Source organism: Ischnura elegans, chromosome 8 (assembly GCF_921293095.1).
Source record: "Ischnura elegans chromosome 8, ioIscEleg1.1, whole genome shotgun sequence".
NCBI lineage: Eukaryota > Metazoa > Arthropoda > Insecta > Odonata > Coenagrionidae > Ischnura > Ischnura elegans.
In genome coordinates, this window is record NC_060253.1 from 91,054,448 (window position 1) to 91,073,135 (window position 18,688).

General features: G+C 34.7%; 1 protein-coding gene across 1 annotated transcript in view; it reads left to right on the forward strand.

The window, feature by feature from the left end:
• LOC124164529 (diacylglycerol kinase theta) overlaps positions 1–18,049 on the forward strand; it is a 239,081-nt gene extending 221,032 nt beyond the window's left edge. The window contains exon 20 of the mRNA XM_046541887.1: positions 11,435–18,049. Within this exon, the coding sequence (XP_046397843.1) occupies positions 11,435–11,566 (132 nt within the window). The 3' untranslated portion in view covers positions 11,567–18,049. The remainder of the gene's footprint in view (positions 1–11,434) is intronic.
• Positions 18,050–18,688: the final 639 nt, after the last annotated feature.

Below are 18,688 nucleotides of genomic sequence, written 5' to 3' on the forward strand. Positions count from 1 at the left end.
TGTGTGAACCAAAGCTTATTGTTTTCTCTCGTAGAAAATCGTTTGATGAATTGATATTATTACTTATTCCTCTTGTGGGCTTTTGTAGTTCATGAATTTTACTTTTATAAGTAAGTTGTCTTTCAAATTTTGTGTAGTTCTTATTGGATTTTCACTCTGCTTGGAAATTCTTTAAACCTCTGGGCTGTAATTTTCAGAACTTTCTATTTTTGTGTGTGCATGCAAAAATAAGTACTCCAAAGTTTACATTGACAGTGTTTGAATTGATAAAGAGGGAAGGTATCTCTGTTTTAGAGAGATTGTAGAAATGGATGGCTGAAGATAGAAAGTTGGACTGAAAAAGTTTGGGTGTCAAATTTTGTTTTCAGTATTTATTATTGTCATACTAATGGGTTCTATGGATTTATCTTCTGAAATTTTGTGAGCTATTATGACTTATAGCCTTATAGGTACCCAGGTAAATGAAAAGTTAGACTTGTGGGGCTAATTTTATGATAAAATCATGCAAAATTCTGATCTCGATTGACCGAGAGTACCTGAATGTACTCTCTTCCAATTATCACACCAACTTATAACGGGCATCAGTTTTTCCATCCTCTCGGCCTATTAAATTTTAATCATATCTTCAAATTGGTGATTAAAGTAATCTTCTTCATAGCTGAGGAATGTACTTGAAAATTTCATTCAATGGTGCGAAAGTTCCACAGAGAAAAAATCATTCGCCTTGACCGGGATTCGAACCCGGATCCCCCGATTTCCGGTCGAGTGCTTCAGCCAGTTAAGCTACCGAGGCGTTATTCTTCCCTGTGGATATTTTCGGACACTACCGGACAAGATGTGGCTGGGCTGCTGAGCATATGATGCCACAAGCAGCCCAATATCCACAGGGAAGAATGACGCCTCGGTAGCTTAACTGGCTAAAGCACTCGACCGGAAATCAGGGGATCCGGGTTCGAATCCCGGTCAAGGCGAATGATTTTTTCTCTGTGGAATTTCGCACAATTGTGCATTGAGGTGACTCCCGTAAAAGTTATCAACGAGGCTAGTCCCGGTATACTTTAAACTTCATTCAATGGGTTGTATTTTTTCCTTTTGCATCATTATTTCGATGGAGTACAAAGTTGTTTGCTTTATTTTATGCGAAAGAATATTTATAAATATTTTTTCCAAGATTATCATTGTTATATTGGGGAATTGAAACCTCATTAATGTCAAAAAATTAGGCATTAGTTTCCTTTGTAGTACATAATATATTTCTTTTTGTTCTTTGAATCTTGTTTATATAAGCTCGTGAGGTTTAGTTTATTTATAAAAATAGACTTTTTTAAAATTTAGTTTCCATTTTCAAGGCTCATTTTATGAAAAGATGTGAGGTGCAATTTATAAAAAAGTGTTTAAGTATTACAAATTAAATTTACAATCAAACAAATATCCAATGAAACATTTTAACAAAAAGATTTGAACTTTAAAAATAAATTGATAAAATATATTTGGCATACCTTTCATGTGCTGCATTTAAGAAAATTGAAGTAGAATTAAGTGAGGTTAAGACATTGCATAAAAGGTACTTCAATGCTCTTAATTTCTTTATTTTCTAAATTGTAAATGTATTTATTGAAATTTTATTGGATATTTTATGCACTGTAAAATTAAATTTCAATACTTGATCACTTTTATACTTAATTTACTTCTCATATTATCAGCTTTGAAAAATGGAAAATAATTATCCTTTTTAGCTTGGTTATGCATTACTAGCCCACTGAGGAGTGTTCTATTTTTATCAACCTGACTGATCAATTTACGTAGGTCATTCAGCTGGTTGTTTTAAAGTCATGAAGCCAGGAACATGATAGACCATATGCTCTTCATACCTTCACATTAAATCTGGATTGTCTTTATTCAACAAAATTGTGAACTTTGATATTTTTGTCCACACACGTGCAAGATTTCAACCTCGGTACATGTCATGCAAATAGGCTCAATTTCATGAGTTTATTTTTAATACAATACAGTATGCCTTAAAGCTATCTTCTGCAACTGGAAATAGGGTATTTACTGGGCATAACAATTAATGCCATTCATGATTAAAGTTTGTTTGTCATTTTGCAAAGGCAATTTAAAAAAAAAAATTTATCACTCACTTGGTATATATGTAATCCTGAAATTTTTTTAACAGCTGGTATAGAGCTCACGGCACATTAAATCAAAAGTTTGTGATTTTGCACATATTATGCAGAAGGTTCCTTAACCTGGGCCTGTTTTAACCATTTAGGTTATTGATGGCTCAAACAGCTCTTTCAGCTTTGAATGTGGAACCCATTGGTCATTAGGCAAAAACCATTCTCACTTGGCCTTTAGACTTAATATCGAAGGAATTGAATGTAATTGGTAAGAGGTTTTTTGTACAAGTGAAATGAAGTTAGGATGTTGTAAAACATTTTATGTGGCTTTGAGGTCTCAATTTATTATTAAGTTGTGGTTATTTTGTTCATAGATGGTAACTTGTAAATTAGTTATTTATGAGTAGCTATCATAAATTATCTTTGTACTTGAAGCCTAAACTAGAGACTCATGATGAGAGATAAATACCTGGTATGGAGTTCTTTATTAGTTATATGCTACAGTCATTATCTTTGTGGCATATCATGCTATTTTTATTTCTGCCACCTAAATTCATCGTCATCATCATAGGTCAACAATCCTAAGATTGGTTTGAAGCAGCTCTACATTTCTTTCTCCTATCCACTTGACTTTTCAAAGGGACGTATTTCGTCTCTTTTACATCCTTTATACACTGCCTCAACCTTTCAATCAGACCACTGACTTAGAATAGTTTCAGCGGTTTCAGTTTGTGAATATTTTTTTGTTTTGCATTCTTTGGGAGTAAACAATCTAGAGCTTCCAGAATTTCTCTGTTTTTAGCGGTTCCGGTCAACCAAACTTGTAATAAAAGAATTGATGCAAGGTATGAATACTGATCGACGATAATATTCCTCAGGAGTGAAGTAAGAGTCTCTCCTGGTTTGCTTCCCCACTTGCCGGGACACAGCAATTACTGTTTCAAAATTGTCTTGAGATATTTTTTCAGCCTTATCAAATAATGCGGAAAATTATTTAATACCGCTGCTATCTTCATTTTTGGATGGGTTACACAAATACTTTAGTCGTTGACCGTGTCATCAGCAAATTTAAGGGCAGACGAGACGTCACTTTCAGGTTTTTGGAGGTACTTTGAAAGAGGAAGAGTGATGCTAAATATGTATGCTACAAGGAAACCTCCTTTTTCAACAGAGGCTAGGAGATTGGCAGCTGAAGACGGTATCACCCTACTAGAAGTAGATAACTCTTGCATAGTAGCAACAATAGCTGGAAAAACTTCAACTAATGTGTTGATATAATCTTGTCTTTTGATGAATCTTGTGTCACACAGGTGGAGGAGGCGTGTTTTTTGAGAGTCTGGTACAAGATTCTCATTATGTCATTTTTAAAATATCACCACTTTGAGTATTATTTCTCATCATATTGACCACTTCGTTTATCGTTCCCAAACAGTTCCTTATGTAAGGGATGTCTAAGGAGTCATTCAAAACCAAATTCAGATGGTGTACAACACAGTGCACATAAATGGCTTTGGGATGTGATTCGCGAAATCTTTTATGTACCCCAGGCAAATGACCACTAAACATTGAAAAACCATCGTACCCTTGACCAATGACTTTATCCATGTTAAGAGCTACTCTTGCACAAATGATTAAAATAGATTCGTAAATGCTTTCAGAAGACAAATCAGTTATGTGGGTAAAAGCAATGAAGTCTTCCTTCCGGATAAGTTTATTTTCATTCGAAATGTGTCGAATGCAAAGTGAAAACTGCTCTTTTCCAGACACATCAAGCGTTTCATCTCCTAAAATGGAAAAACAATCTGCACTGTTTACAGATTGAACAACCTTTTTCTGCATAAGTTTTCCACAAATGTCAATAATTTCATTTTGTACTTCAGGGCTAGTAAAGGTTGCATTTCGTGCACAATTAAAAATGTGGGTTTTTAAACTTTCGTCAGTGACTGCTCGGTACCTTAGCAAGGCTCGAAATTTTCCCTCCTTTTCTAAAGGTTTTTCAGCCGTTAGTGGCCCACTGTTCTGATGTTCCCGAAGGGGTATTTCATTTTCTCCGCAGAATATAATTGTGTTAATTATAGGCTTGACTGAAGCTCTGTTTTGTTCTTTTTCTGTCTTCTTCTGCGAATGTAACATCATTTTGATGTCTTCTACTCGGCCAGAATCGACCTTCTTAAAGCTTTCTGCAGCTACGCAAGAAAATTTGTGGTATTCAGAGTTACTGTGAGAGGTAAATTTATCTATTGCGTCTTTCCACTTCCTATAAGGCGTAGTTACTAAGGCTCCCAATTTGTGGTGTTGGGCTTTACCAGTGAACGCATTGGCAAATAACACACAAGACTTACAATAAGTTCCATCCTTAACCTTAGAATTTGCAATCGAATTGAACCTTTTTAGTCAGGTACTCCGAAACTTTAATTTTTTATTGTTAATGACGGTTACTGGAAAAATAAAACTCTCATCTGGATAAAATAGATCATTCAACACTTTGGTTTTCAAATCCGCAGATTTATAAAACTGTTTTGGAGTGAAATAGCTGGTCAGAAATTATTCTTATATCTATAGAGGTTAGGCCAATGATGCTTACTTGATAATCTGTAGGCCAAATAGTATTTGACTGGTCACAAGAGGATGAATAACACTGAGTTGGAATTAACGGACTTCTTTCTTCTTCCGTCGAGCCATCAGTGGTTTCTTCTACTCTCGGTGCAACAGCGAAACTAACACTTTTTCTCGTGATTCTGTGACCGTTTTTAAAGTTTTCAGTTTAAAAAACTGATCAATGGTTTTCTTACTCATTGTTGAAAGAAGCAGCAGTGAGGAGTAAAATAAAGACTTGATTCCTTAGCGTTAAAAAAACATCAAAAGAACGACACTCATCCCGTCACTGTCAGTAAATATAAATTAGCTGGTGACACGACAGAAGTCTTTACATCAACTAAACACAAGCAAATATTCAGCTTTAGACACTGTTCATTTCATTCATTTAAATTTGTGGGTGTGCTGGTGTGGCAAAAGCAATTGGGGGTTTGGGGAGGGAAAGTTTCGCGGAACGTGACTTTCTCTTTGCCAATCAACAGAGCCGAGCGTAAACGTATCGTTTCATAATTTATTATTTTAACAAAAGGAAAAACCTTTTTTAACAATGATATGATAATTTATTATCTGTAAACTTTCTGTCGATCCATGCTTAATTAATTTTTTTATGCATCTAAATATTTTGGGGGATCCGGACCCCCCAGATCTCCCCCTGGCTACGCCACTGGTTGTAGGTTTGAATATAGGCCTTGGAAGTGATGCCACCAATTATGCAGGCATACCGAGAAATTTGTACAGAAAATTTCTGTAATATAAGTTATCACAAATCCTTCTTCCATTTTCCAGCCAATAACTGGCTTGAAACAAGCTCACTGAGATTTGTTGACCTCATGGAAAGTATGACCTAGCCTTTGACCTGGCTAAAGCATTTTTTAATGGTTATACTTCTGTATTTTGGTCTGCTAAGTAGGTAGAAACATCACCAAAAATGAAAAGTACTGCCATTTAATTCTTTCTATAAATTTGTTCAATTAATGAATAGGAAGCATTGCATGCATGGCATTATATTAGTCCTTAATAGTTTTACTTTAAATGAACTTCATCAGCAGTAAAAATTTGTGGTCACTTTTGAAGACTACCTAAAACTAGATTCCTCGCAATCATAGTTCGAGGCAGTAGATATGTACAAATGTGTAGAGACAATTATCAAATTATTTCAGATCAGTCTTTTCCAAAAGCTTCAAATGATTTTTATGCTGCTCATATATTTGCATTGCTGATGCATGTAATTTTCATCTAAACATTTCACTCTAAGGTTGACTTGGTGTTTACCCACTTTGTCAAAAGAGCAATAGAGAGAACATGGATCACCTGACCTTAAAAAAAACCTATAACCTATATGGCTAAACGACAATGTAGCCACCACGGCTATTGTTATTTTATTTTATTCAATTCTTAAATTTTAATGTCAGCAATGCTACAGATAATATCAATATCCCATGTTAGAAGGAATATATATGTTAGAAGGAATAAGGATCGATGGAATCAAGAATCGGGAATTGATTTGAAGGATTAGGAATTGGAATCGGAATTAAAAAAAGTGGAATCGACTCATCCCTAGTTCAAATCATTTTAAATGTTAGAGAGAAGCATTTTTTTCATTTTAGCTTAAAAATACATGAAAATATTTTTTTGCCACAATTACAGATTTTATTCTATTGGTGTTTTCCAATTAAGTTATAAGGTGATTGGTTATTTTTTGCCAATGTCCCACCTCAATGGCTTATAAAATAATAATTTTCATTTTTAACACAGCCATGTAAGAAAATGTAGTTTTTCTATGCTTGCTTGGCTGACACATTGGTCTCTAAATGCTTACAGCAGTTCCTTCAGATATTGAGATGCTTCCCCTCAAAGGAGACTGATTTCTATTATCTTCAAATTTAAATTGCTTAAAATTTTACATGCTTATCCTTCGTGTTTACTTGTATGATTTCCTATAAGATTCCATTCACTTTATAATGAATTCCAAGTCCTACCAAACATAGTTGTGAGAGATTTTGTGATCCAAAAATACAACTGAAGCCTTACGTGATTAGGATTGCCGTGGTTTCTTACTCAGAAGCAGCTTATGAAACTGATGAATTCTTCTCATGTTTAGCACCGGGTATGGTTGTTTAAAACCAATTTTTGGGTGAGGGAAATTCTCGTGAAAAAATTGGCCTTAAACAGCCTTACCCAAGTGCCGGTGCCTTAACCAAGAAGATTGAATCAATAGTATTTGCCGGGGAAGTTAACAATCTTTTAGCTTATGAAACTATTTTAAAAGTTAATTTAGAAAAAGGTTGCCAGCAGAAAAGAGTTACAGATAGAGCCCTCAAATAGAATCAATGCTTAAATCGTTTGATAAAAATTTTTTGTTAATTCAATTCAAAATGAGTGTGAAAAAAGTTTTTTCCATTCATTGATGGTGGACTGTTTCTATTTTATTTTAATTTAAATTAGCACCCCGAATGACTTCTACTGCCTTTTACCTGCCTCAGGGGCGTAGCCAGAAATTTTGTTTGGGTGGGGGTCCAAAACCAGGAGGAAAATTTTTGAATAACAGGGTACTAAGTAATAGGCTTTAAACTAATTTTAACACTTATCATAATCAAAAAAGCTTCATTTGTTAAAGAAATATTTTGTAAAAACATGATTTTTTTAGTATTCTGTTTTATTTTGTGAAGAAACATTATTGAGTTTTCATATTTTGCGGGGGGGCTCCGGGGCCCCTGGACCCTGGCTACGCCACTGATCTGCCTTTTTGGTCAATAATAAATTTTTGTATTTATATTATTTTAAAACCGATATCAACGTTTATGAATCATATACAAATTTCTGTAATTATATGTGCTGGCTTTAGCCCATCATATGGAGGGAAGTTTGATCGAGTACTTGCAGTGGCATAGCCAGGAATTTCATTCGGGGGGGGGAGGGGGGTCCAAAACAAGGGGGGAAATTTTTGTAAAACAGGGTACTAAGTTGAGGGTTTTAAACTAATTTTAACACTTTTCTTAATTGAAAAAACATCATTTTTCAAAAAAATCTTTTGTGAATTCATGATATTTCAATATTTGGTTTTCTTTTGTGATGCAAAGTAAATGTGCTTTTATATTTTGGGGGTTCCGCCCCCCCCCCCTACCCCTCTCTATAACGAGTACTGGGACGCTTAATTAATTGCTTCAGAAGAGTTACATTCCCTGTAAGTCAAAATGTTTTGCATTAAATTATTTGGCTAGAAGGACCTGAATTTTGAAAATTGGCTCCATGCATTTCACTAATTACCACTCACTTTCTTACTGGATATAAAGCAATGCACATAGTTTTAATACCATGTAGTCATGCATTGGTTTAATTGAGATAAAATGAACATTTTTTTAAGCCAAAAAAAGCTTAAGTACATAATGGATAATTAAGGCGATATAATGAATTGCATGAGATAGGGAAAATGGATGGTGGTAGACACCAATCTTAGGATTGCAATGTGATAAATGAATCGATATATGCTGGTTTATTTTTCTTAGCCAATAAACCAGTATTTTGGGCATTATTTTCAGCTCAGTGGTAGATTAATTTTTGTACATAAAGTTCCATTTTAGGTTTTTATCAGTGTACTACATATTCTTTTTTTAATATGATGAACTCCTCATACCATGGTTTTGAAATCTCTCTCGCAGAAGTTTTCCTACTTGATGCTTCCATGCCATATTCTATGTAAAATTTATCCTCATAACTGATTTACATGGGGCATGAAATTCCACTTCTTCAAATTACATGCTTATTTCAATAGAAAGTGATATCATACTATTGTTGAAGCAGTAGCTGTTTGCCTCCTTGCATCCATAAATTTTCACTTGTGTTCACGATTCAATTCATTATACTTTGTCTTCATTATTTCCAAAGTTAAACTTTCTTCATCAATTTCAGTTTTCCTTGTGCAAATGCAATTTCCCATCTGTTGTTGGAAAATGTTGGGTATGTCTTGAGGGCAGGGATGCACATGAGGCATACACTTCTTTATCGATTTATGAGAGTAAAAAATTATTTGCTCTTTTCAGTCTGTCATAATATTCAAGTTTTGAAAGCAACTGCATTTTTAATTTTCATGCTTGGATGCATTTTTGCCAGTCAAAGTGTTAGAATGTTCTGAGTAATACATGGTCGTTACTTTTTACAAAGCAGCACTCATTAATGCGGAAAGGGTAGAGATAGAGATGATCACAGCTCCTGCTGCTGTGCATACATGAACATTGTTTGGGAGCAAAAACAAAGGTTTTGTATTATGATCCACTAGAATGGTGTGTGTAACATATTGAAGGGAAGCATTTGGGATTGATGCAATGGTTTTTGAATTAGGGTGCATTGGTTGGTGAGGAAGTCACAACAATCCATTGCGCACTTTATGCACTTATCCGTGATGAAATTTTATACTTTGAGCCTTCATTATTTTAAGATAATACAGCTTAATTTTCATCCCAAGATTTCTTCCTCCTAGGAATCGATTACGGTGGAAGGATGGTGTAAATTCTTACTTAAAGTATATCTGGTATTACCGAGCAACAATTTTATTCAATGTGTGCGTATGGAATTAGCTGTGGAAGTATGGAGATATTGGATGAAGCCTTGTGAAATCCCCAAACTACTCACAATGTGTGAAATTCATATGCTTGCGGATTATTCTTAAGTGAGCTCTACCCTTACCTACCTAACCATAGTCTTCAAATTGAATGGATAAGTGATACGTAGATTCTTGAGTATGGATAGGAGGAAGCATGACTAAGACTGAAACTATTCTCTAGCATCCTTAGTTGAATGAAGGTAATTTTTTTACATTTTTAGTTATCTAGATAATATCACCTTTAATTAATCTCTCCTCTTCAAAAACATCTGTGTCTATGGTCAGACTCAGGATAGTTCTTTAAATATTGCTAAAGACATATTTTGGAGGGTATAAAAAGGTGGTCATTTTTATTCTGTGTAGTTAAAGAGAAAAATAATTAGAAAGGTCATATCTTTCTTAAACTCTGCAATAAATCTTGTGGAGAGAATAAGTTATTATCTTTGTGCATCCTGTGCAAAACACGCTGTAATGTATGTCATGCTATGATATTTTTAAGTTTTGAATTATTTCACATTTTGTGCAAAGTTTTTTTTATGAGTATATTCCTCGTTTTGAATCCTGAGGCCTTTCAATTTTTTCTACATTGATACCAAAATTTCGTAAATCCTAATGTGAGAATTAGGTTTTCATCTCATTTGGTTTTGGATGATGCGTTTTAAAAAGTCTTTTTAAGTTCTAATTCATTATGGTACATATATGTTTACATAGGTAGGAATGAGCATATGGTCTGTAGCATGTGTGTGAAAAAATAAATTGGTAGCTTTTTTAGAATTGCCTGCAAGGTAATATTATAGGATTGAGAGCATTCATAAGATAGTGTTCAGGTTAAAGACCTGAGTTGATATTTCTTACCTTAGCAGAACTACTTTTCAAAATAGGGTTTTAAATATGCATATTTCTAGTCTTACGTGGTCGGCACTAGGCCTTGGAAACATCAAAATTTGTTACATTCTCCATTTTAGTTAGTTACTGATAATGATTTCTAATGTGCTTGATTTTTTAGGATAACATTTGAGTATAATCTGTAAACTTTTTTTATTATTTTTTATTACCTGCGTAAGATGTAATTTTTTTACAAAAAAGCACACTATTTGTTTGAGAAAAAAAGAGTGAAAACTTATGCTTTAATTTTATTATGACATTAAATAAAACATTTGAGGCTTATTTTTATTATTTAGAGGATATAGGGACTGTTCCCCCCTAAACTGTCACCAACAGGTTTCATTAGTGGTTGCTCATGCTGCCTCAATGACAGCTCAAAATTCTAACTTTTGGAATCTCCCAAATGTATCCCAACCCATTGATTGATCATGGTCATCATGCCATTCCCTTATTCATTCCCAAAATCTAACCTCGTCTAAGGATCCAAGGTAAAAAAGGCAATGACTTGTTGATCCCTGTCTCTAAAGTTTAATCATTCAAGGTCAGAAGATTTTGATTCAACTATCCCCCTCTTGGTCCCTCTCACCATCTTCATATGACAGAAAATATCACAAGAAAAAGAATAATATGCCTAATATTATAAATTTTCTCTTTAGACATCCTATTTTTTGATTATCAGAGGATCGTGACCTTTGTACTTGGAGAATCCTAAAACTGCCTCTACACAAATAGAAGATGAATATTTTCCACACTAGACTTAACAGTAATTAATGAATTCATCAGTTCATGCATTACCGTGATTTATTGGCAAATGCAGATACTTGTGGGCATTTGCATTATCGCAATTCATGTTTTTTTTCTGTTCTGAACAGAGTTAAATGGACTGGATTCCCTGGTGCTTTTTATATAACATTATGGTTAATTAAATGTAGTTAAAAATTCATTTTTTCCATTTAATATACATATTTTCCCTTTTGGATTTCCATATATGGAATTTGTTTTTGACCCTCTTTCATATTATAATTGGTAAATTATGATATTCTTGTACCTTTCTGGTTCATCAAATTGCCAATCACTCATTACAATTTTTACAATCTCTTTAATATGAGGGTAAAATTATTAGATTTGGTTAATATTATGGTTTCTGCTGAATACCTCCTATAGCCACAACACTCTTTTTATCCTCTGAAGATTATATCCAGCTTAAACTGTATCTGAATCCTATTTCCCTCAGGCCACCATGTTGAAGAAAACCAAGGGCAAAATAAAGAGGAGGAACACAGAGCCATCAATGGTTGTCTCCCCAATGGCCCAGTATAGCCTGAGACCACCAGACTCCTCAGCAAACCACAACACTGAGTTCTGAAGATGCTGTCGTTGTGTTGGTGAAGAGACAGAAGCCGCTGTAGGCGGTGAATTTCTACGTAGCCCCCAGGATCCTCAACATGGCCAAGCACTGTCTTGACCAACTTACCTGCCTTCACATCGGAGAGGATGTGTTGTATTCCCGTAGTGAGTGGACATTTGTGTGAATTCATGCACCCCTCACTCCCTCTTAATATCCTCGTAGCGGAAGTCGTGTGGCATTTTTTTTCGGTGGTAAGTGTTGTTGATGACTGAAGAGAGGAGTCACTTACCATACTTATGGAAGGAACATTGAGGATGGCCAAAGTGCATTTCTGGCTAGTCATTTTCTCTCTAACTGCAACTTCAAAGAACAGCCTTTTTTTTATTAAGAAGCTGTTCTGAAGGAATCAGCATTATTAAGCCTTTGAATATTTAATTCCTAGAAATTTATTTCGAAAATATTTTCCTTAACAATATCAAGTTTTTACGCCAAAACTATATTGACCTCCTCCCTTATGTAATTGCGTATCTTCTACCTCAATTGAGTAACTTTAGGGCATCATTTATTGCAATTCCTTTTTCTTCCAAAGAGCTATTGAAGGGTAGACTTTTGGAGAATATCTCTACTTGACAAATTTTGACGAACCAAAATAGAAAAACTCGCAGGAAATTGTTTGTTGGGAATTCAGAACATCTTTCAAGATCCTGTCATTGAAATTTGTTTACATTTTAAGTTTTTCTTTGTTGAATGATGTAAAAGTCAACCTAAAAGAGGTTTCAAAGCCTTAACATGCTCGTTAGCATTTGCAGTTTCCTTTGTCATCCTCGTCAACAATAATGCTTTCATCACACGCTGAATGCCCTCTTGTTGAACTTCAAAGCAGGGAAATGCTGATATTGAAATACTTTGCCATTGAATTTGTTGAATCTGCTTTGTCCATTGATAGCCTTAGTATTGAGTGCAGGTGAGTTTGCTGTTCTCTGCTTACGTTTTTTGAAGTGAGGATCACCTGAATGTTAGAAGTGACCACTTGACTCCATTGACATTTTAACTCCATGTACAGCAGATAAAAAGTATTCATGCTACATAAAGGAGGTTTTACTCCTTCTCAGCTATGTCAATGCACTGTAGCATATATTTTTGAAAGGTCTTCTGGGTATTTGCCCAGAGATTTGATTTCAATCGTATATTATTGTTAGCTGGTTACAGTTACATTTTTATTATTCCATTCTTTCTCTGGAGACTACATTTTTTTTTTGAAAAGTGTTGACATGCAGAGTAGTGTGTTACCTTTTCATGGGTAAAGATGGTGATCTCATGAAGCCTAATGGCTTGTTTAATGTCTTTTGTGCCATCACTTATTAACATTCAAGATTAGTAAATTTGTTCGTTTGAAGCACTTGGGAGGTTGGTAGCTGTGGGTGAATTTTGATAGATTCTTGCTTGTGCAATGGCTAAGCATATTAGAGTAGCAATGCTTAACGGACTACTCCTGTAGAAAAAAAAACAGAGTTCTCGAAGAAAGAAGGAACAGGTTATCCTGATGGCTTCCGAGCCATCTGTGAAGCAAGGTTAAATATTGTGGGACAGCTACGGTGTTTGAAGAAAAAAAGAGAAGAAAGTCGGAAATCAGTATTTTAAATTTCTACACATATTTTTTGAATGAGTGTTTTTAGAGATGAAATGTTAATTGAGAGAAAATGAGTGAAGTTGTTTTTGAAAAAATGGAAGTATATGCGCGCGCGCTTTCGTGTGTATGAGAGAATCTTGTGTGCATTTGGTACGATGGGTGTATTTACGTGAAATCTGGAAGAAGCATTTTTTGTACAATTCAAGTGGGTATCCCCTTTTTCAGAGACTGATGAAACCATGAGGCCCTGTGCGTCCACTTTAGGCCCACAGGTTTATCTTGTGTGTATGTTAGTCTTGTTAGTAATTTCATGTTGGTCATAATTCTGGTCAGTTTAGCTACATTTGAAAAAAATGGCTAAGCCTTAATTTACCTTAATGGTTTGTGTAAATGAAAAAAATATGTATAAATATATACGCGCATATATATTTTTTTGCTGACCGCATAGAAAATATCCTTGGCATAAAACTTCTCAATAATCAAAATATGGATATTGTCTTTATTAATAATGTTGCGGAGTGAGACAGCACAGTAATTGCTTGCGTGCTGCAAATGTGTGGTCAGATATTTTATTTATGCCATCGATGGTACTTAAAAATTTATCTGCCCTTAGGTATCAGTGTCAGTGAATGTCCATAGGTGGTGGGTGGAAAGATACTGTGGAAATTGGTCAGAGATATGGACCCTGACGACAAGGAAGCTAAACGCAGCTAGGATTTTGCATACATACATAATGTGCTACAATTTTACATGAGCAACTCATGGGCATGGGTTATCACAAGTCATCTTAAAGTTATAAAATTATAATCATCATCAATCTGCTAATGTGAATGTGAGAGTCAACCTTCAAGTATTGTTTTAATTTTTGCATTTATGTTTAGAAAATTGTATGTATGTATATAAAATATATATACACTATTGTAAAATTGCTGGAATCATATGGTATCAATATGGAATAACATTCCAGACACAATTGCTTGTTGAAGAAGCACAAGGAACAATTACTTTGAATGGAATGTGAGCTGTTTCACCGATCCCTCACCAGAGTTTACGTTTTGGTGGGGCGAAAAGTATGAAACGTAAGCAAGAGTAAAGAAGTCGCACAAAACAAGCCAAGCAAGTAATGCCAAAGATTGGATCCTTGAAGTATTGTATGTTCGAGTGAATGTGTGAGTGCTTCAGTGTAGTCAAAGGAGGTGACAAGGTGGCTTTTCAAAACGTCAAAAGCCCTGGTACAATGTCTATTTATGTGAAACATCATTATAGTGGCACTCTTTGACTGAGTGTTTTACACAATTTTTTTACTTGGATCCAATCCAAATACGTGCTCCATTTTAGAAGTTGTTAGTGTTGTATCTCCGCTCATATCATACACTTATATATGTAGATATATATCAGTATATATCTATCTTTATTTGTGTATGGATTAATGTATATTTGTATGTATATATAATATGCATTCACATTTGCATGTGTGTATGTATATTATTATACATACTTACGTGCTTAGCTTATTATACTGTGGAAAAATGAAGAAATAATTCATTAAGGCAACCCATTGGTCATTGTCGAGGAACTTTCACAACGAATATTGAATGGGAAGTGGAAATATTTAATCATTCAAAAGCTGAATGCAACCGGCCCAACTTTATTTGAAGAAAATCCATTTATTTTGGCAGAGGGGCTGCCTTGGTCCAAGAATATCGGAGCGTTGGTGTTCAATAAGCTGTCAAGTAAATGATTGTTGTGGTTAACTTTGTTAATGCACCTATGTCCTATTTCTCTCCCTAATTCTATCTATTTCTTCTTTATCTTCCTGTCATACGTGCTGAGGCTTGAAAGCTATTGGCCTACTTTGTGTTAGGCCTTTACATGCTAAGATAATATCAAATATCAGCTATTCATGTTGAACCTACTTCAAGAAAGTCAGTCAACTGTGAGCTGACAGCAAAAGTTGCCCATATGATGGGAAACACTTCTTGTTCAAGTGTTTTTATGGTGCTTAATGTTGTTCTAGCAGCTTGTTTTAATCATCCATTTTCTACAAAAAGTTTTACATAGGACTTGTGCAAATTTTTGTCTAAATGTGCTCATCATTCAGTTGATGAATGGTTGCATATCTCTGTAATGTGTGCTGATTACCACTTTCAACTGATGGTTGACTCGTGGACAAAGTGTAAAAAATTATCCAGTTGTGACACACTTATGACATGACCTGCAGCTGTGATCTCCCTGTTGTAAACTTGCAGAGACCTTTTTCAATTTTTGCTTTTCAATTTTTTTCCTATTCTGATCTTCATCTGCTGGCTCAATCATCGCGGGCAAAGCCAGTGAAAGAAGATCAAAACTGGGAATATATATGTGTACACTCACGCACACTTATTTTTCAATGTTAGATTTTCCGATCTGTTTGGCCTGATAGTTGCACAGGGAGGGACAGATATCACCACAATGGAGGATTAGTGGTACATCAATAATCCCTTAAAATTTAAAGACATGAAACATCAATTATCAGCGATAATTGAAGACGTAAGTCACCATTTAATGAATAATAGTGTTATGTACTTGCAAGGCATACCATCCTTTAATAACGATATGTTTCCCTGAAAGGATTGTAGCACTGCTATAAATGACTTGTGCCAACATATACCTCATAAGTTTGATCATTAGTTTGGGGCTCATGACTTAATCTGGGTTTTGTTATTTCCTATGATTTAATCGTTACGATTTCAGAGAAAGCACAAGTCTTTGAGCAGAGTTATAAAGCTTTTATTTGGAGTATACAAATATAGTACCCATTAATTGGCGTTTGTATTAAAATATTAAATAACATCACAAATTTGATGCATAAGGAGTGAATGGGTCATTAATTGGTCGTATATTGTATAAAATTTTAAACATCTATGTGCCCAATAATTTTCATTTAGGTCAATTTTCAGTGAATTACTTGATGCTTTTCCTGTGGATTGGAAAAAAGCATTATAAGATGTTCCTTTATCATTGAAATTTGTGAATCGTGAAGTTCCGCTATGAGTTGCCATTATTTAATAGGTACACATTTCCATCTTAAATGAGGCACAATGGTATTGTTTGAGGATTATTTGATTTATTCAAAATGTTAAAAAATGGTTACTAAGAATTTTCTGTTGAGATTTTCTGAAATATCCGTTTCAGAAAGGCGAATTCGTAGTTCCAGATATCATTGTTTTGTTTTGTTCCTCTTTTAATATTTTTTTAGACTTGTTGACTTGAAAAGACGAGATGATAGTGTAAAATATCTGCATGTAAAAAATGGGGTAAACTTTACATGCAAACAAAAAAATCAAAAATCCACTTTTTAAAATCTTCAAAAAAAAAAATTCTCCTCTCCCAAAAATTTTCATTTTGCAATCCGTTTAAAAAAATCTTTCCTTTTCAACCCTCTCCAAGCTCTCCCCTAAAAAAATTCCTTTTTAAAATGCAATTAAAATATATATTGATATTCTATGAGTAGCAAGGGATTCAAAAGGATTTGCCGCAAAGGTGATGACCTGGACTAACCATGCCGGAATTGGTTTGTTCTACCCATCGCCGAGCCACTTAAACCCGCTGCTGAATCATTGTGCGTGGGGCTCAATTGCGCGGGAATTTCACTCACCGTTTCTCGATTTTTACAACTTTCCCAGGAAAAAAAAATGTGTGAGTGAAAATCCATTTTCCGGACTGCTCTCTATCGATTTGTGACCAATCGCCATTTAAAACTCGAAAACGTTTTAAAGGTCATGAGCTGTGATTTTTTCCCGAGCAATCTGCACCAGTCAGTGGGTTTGTGGACGAAAGTAAATAAAAAAAAATCTTTTAAATTTAAAAATATACCTGAATCATATGTTTCTGTCTCCCTTATAAAGCTAATGATGAACATGATTGATTAAAAAATGTTCTTCTAGTGTGAGTGAGTGTGCTAGGGTGTGGTTGTTGCATGTATGCACATGCGAGTATCATTGTCTTAAGAATCTCTCCCCGAAAGAAATCTCTTCGTTCCTCCGAGGGGAGAAGTCTCCTCAATTATCCTTTCAGAAAAAACTAAAAACCAGAACTCACAAAATTATATAAATATATATTAAAGTTACGTGCGTGCATACAGATAAAACGAGAAAAATGTGTCTCTGTTGCGTATGAATAAAATATATAAATATATATCTACATTATACATATAACATAAGTATAGAGTTACACACACATGCATATACATATAGAAAAAATTAATATGTGCTATCAATAGAGCTAAAAAGGAAAACTGTATCAAAGACTTATTGGTTGTCTCCTACTATGGTTTTATTTTTTTCTCCACATGTCGAGTGAGAGCAAAATTCACCCTTCTTTCTCTCTTGTCCATTGCGGAAATAACACTCGTATTAAATGGCTTCCTAGCGGAGGCCATTTTAAATTACTGTCAAGGAAGTATTTGAGTATGTAAAGTGATAGCATATAGGAAAAAAATGTGATGCCGACTAAGGCATCCAGGGATATCCTAAATAGTTGCAAGATTCGGTTAACGTTTTGCCCAAATGAATCCATCAGACAAGCGACCTGCTTGTAAGATCTAATCCTGTGGGTATCCCTTGCTATTTACTTACTCAGTCTCCTGTGGTAAAACTTGAGGTTCAAGAGAGTGTGAATTTTGCTCGCATTTAGTTGTCAAGTAAAGCAAAAAATGTTGAAAATTTCTGTATGATTGAATTGACTGATGAAAATTTCTTATATTGAATTTATTGCAATAAGGTTTAATGATTGAAAATATATGCATATATGTATATGATGTGATGATGGTAAATAGTATATATTATAACTTGTGGTTATATAGGCAGAAATTAAATGTACTACCGAGAGCATAATGTCTTTTTAATTATCATTAGAAGCTATTTTCCCTCTTGTGTTTCCATCCTTTTCATCATTTGTCTTGATAGATTAATCTTAATCATTGGTTTAAATCATATGAACCTCTGCCAGGAAAAGAAGTTGATGAAATAGGAGGAATGGGGCTAGATTGGGTTTTGCGGACCTTGATTTGAGCTATCAAGAGTTGATGTTACTTTGATCGAGGCACCTTGAAATAAAAATGACATTTAATGGAAAGTTTGTTATGGTCATAGCAGTGGTGAATTCAACATCAAATTTAGGGGGGTTCATAATCTGGGTCAGGGGAGTGTGGAATATCCTCTGGGAGAAAGGGGAGTTTTTACAGTAGGGAGTGCTACATGTGGCGGATCCAGGATAGGGGCAAGGGAGGCTAGGCAGGAGGTCTGGAGGGTAACCTCCCAGCAGTAGTGGGGATCCGAGCAAAATTATCATTTTATCAAGTGTTAATTGGATCCGTCACTGGAGCGATACACTCTAAGATTTATAAAACTTGAACTTCTCTCACATTTGAGACTTTTAGCCATTCATTTGCATATACACTCTCTATACTCTTTTATGAGGATATAAAACCTAGTAAACTAATGAAATTAAAAAAAATTGATAAAATTTAG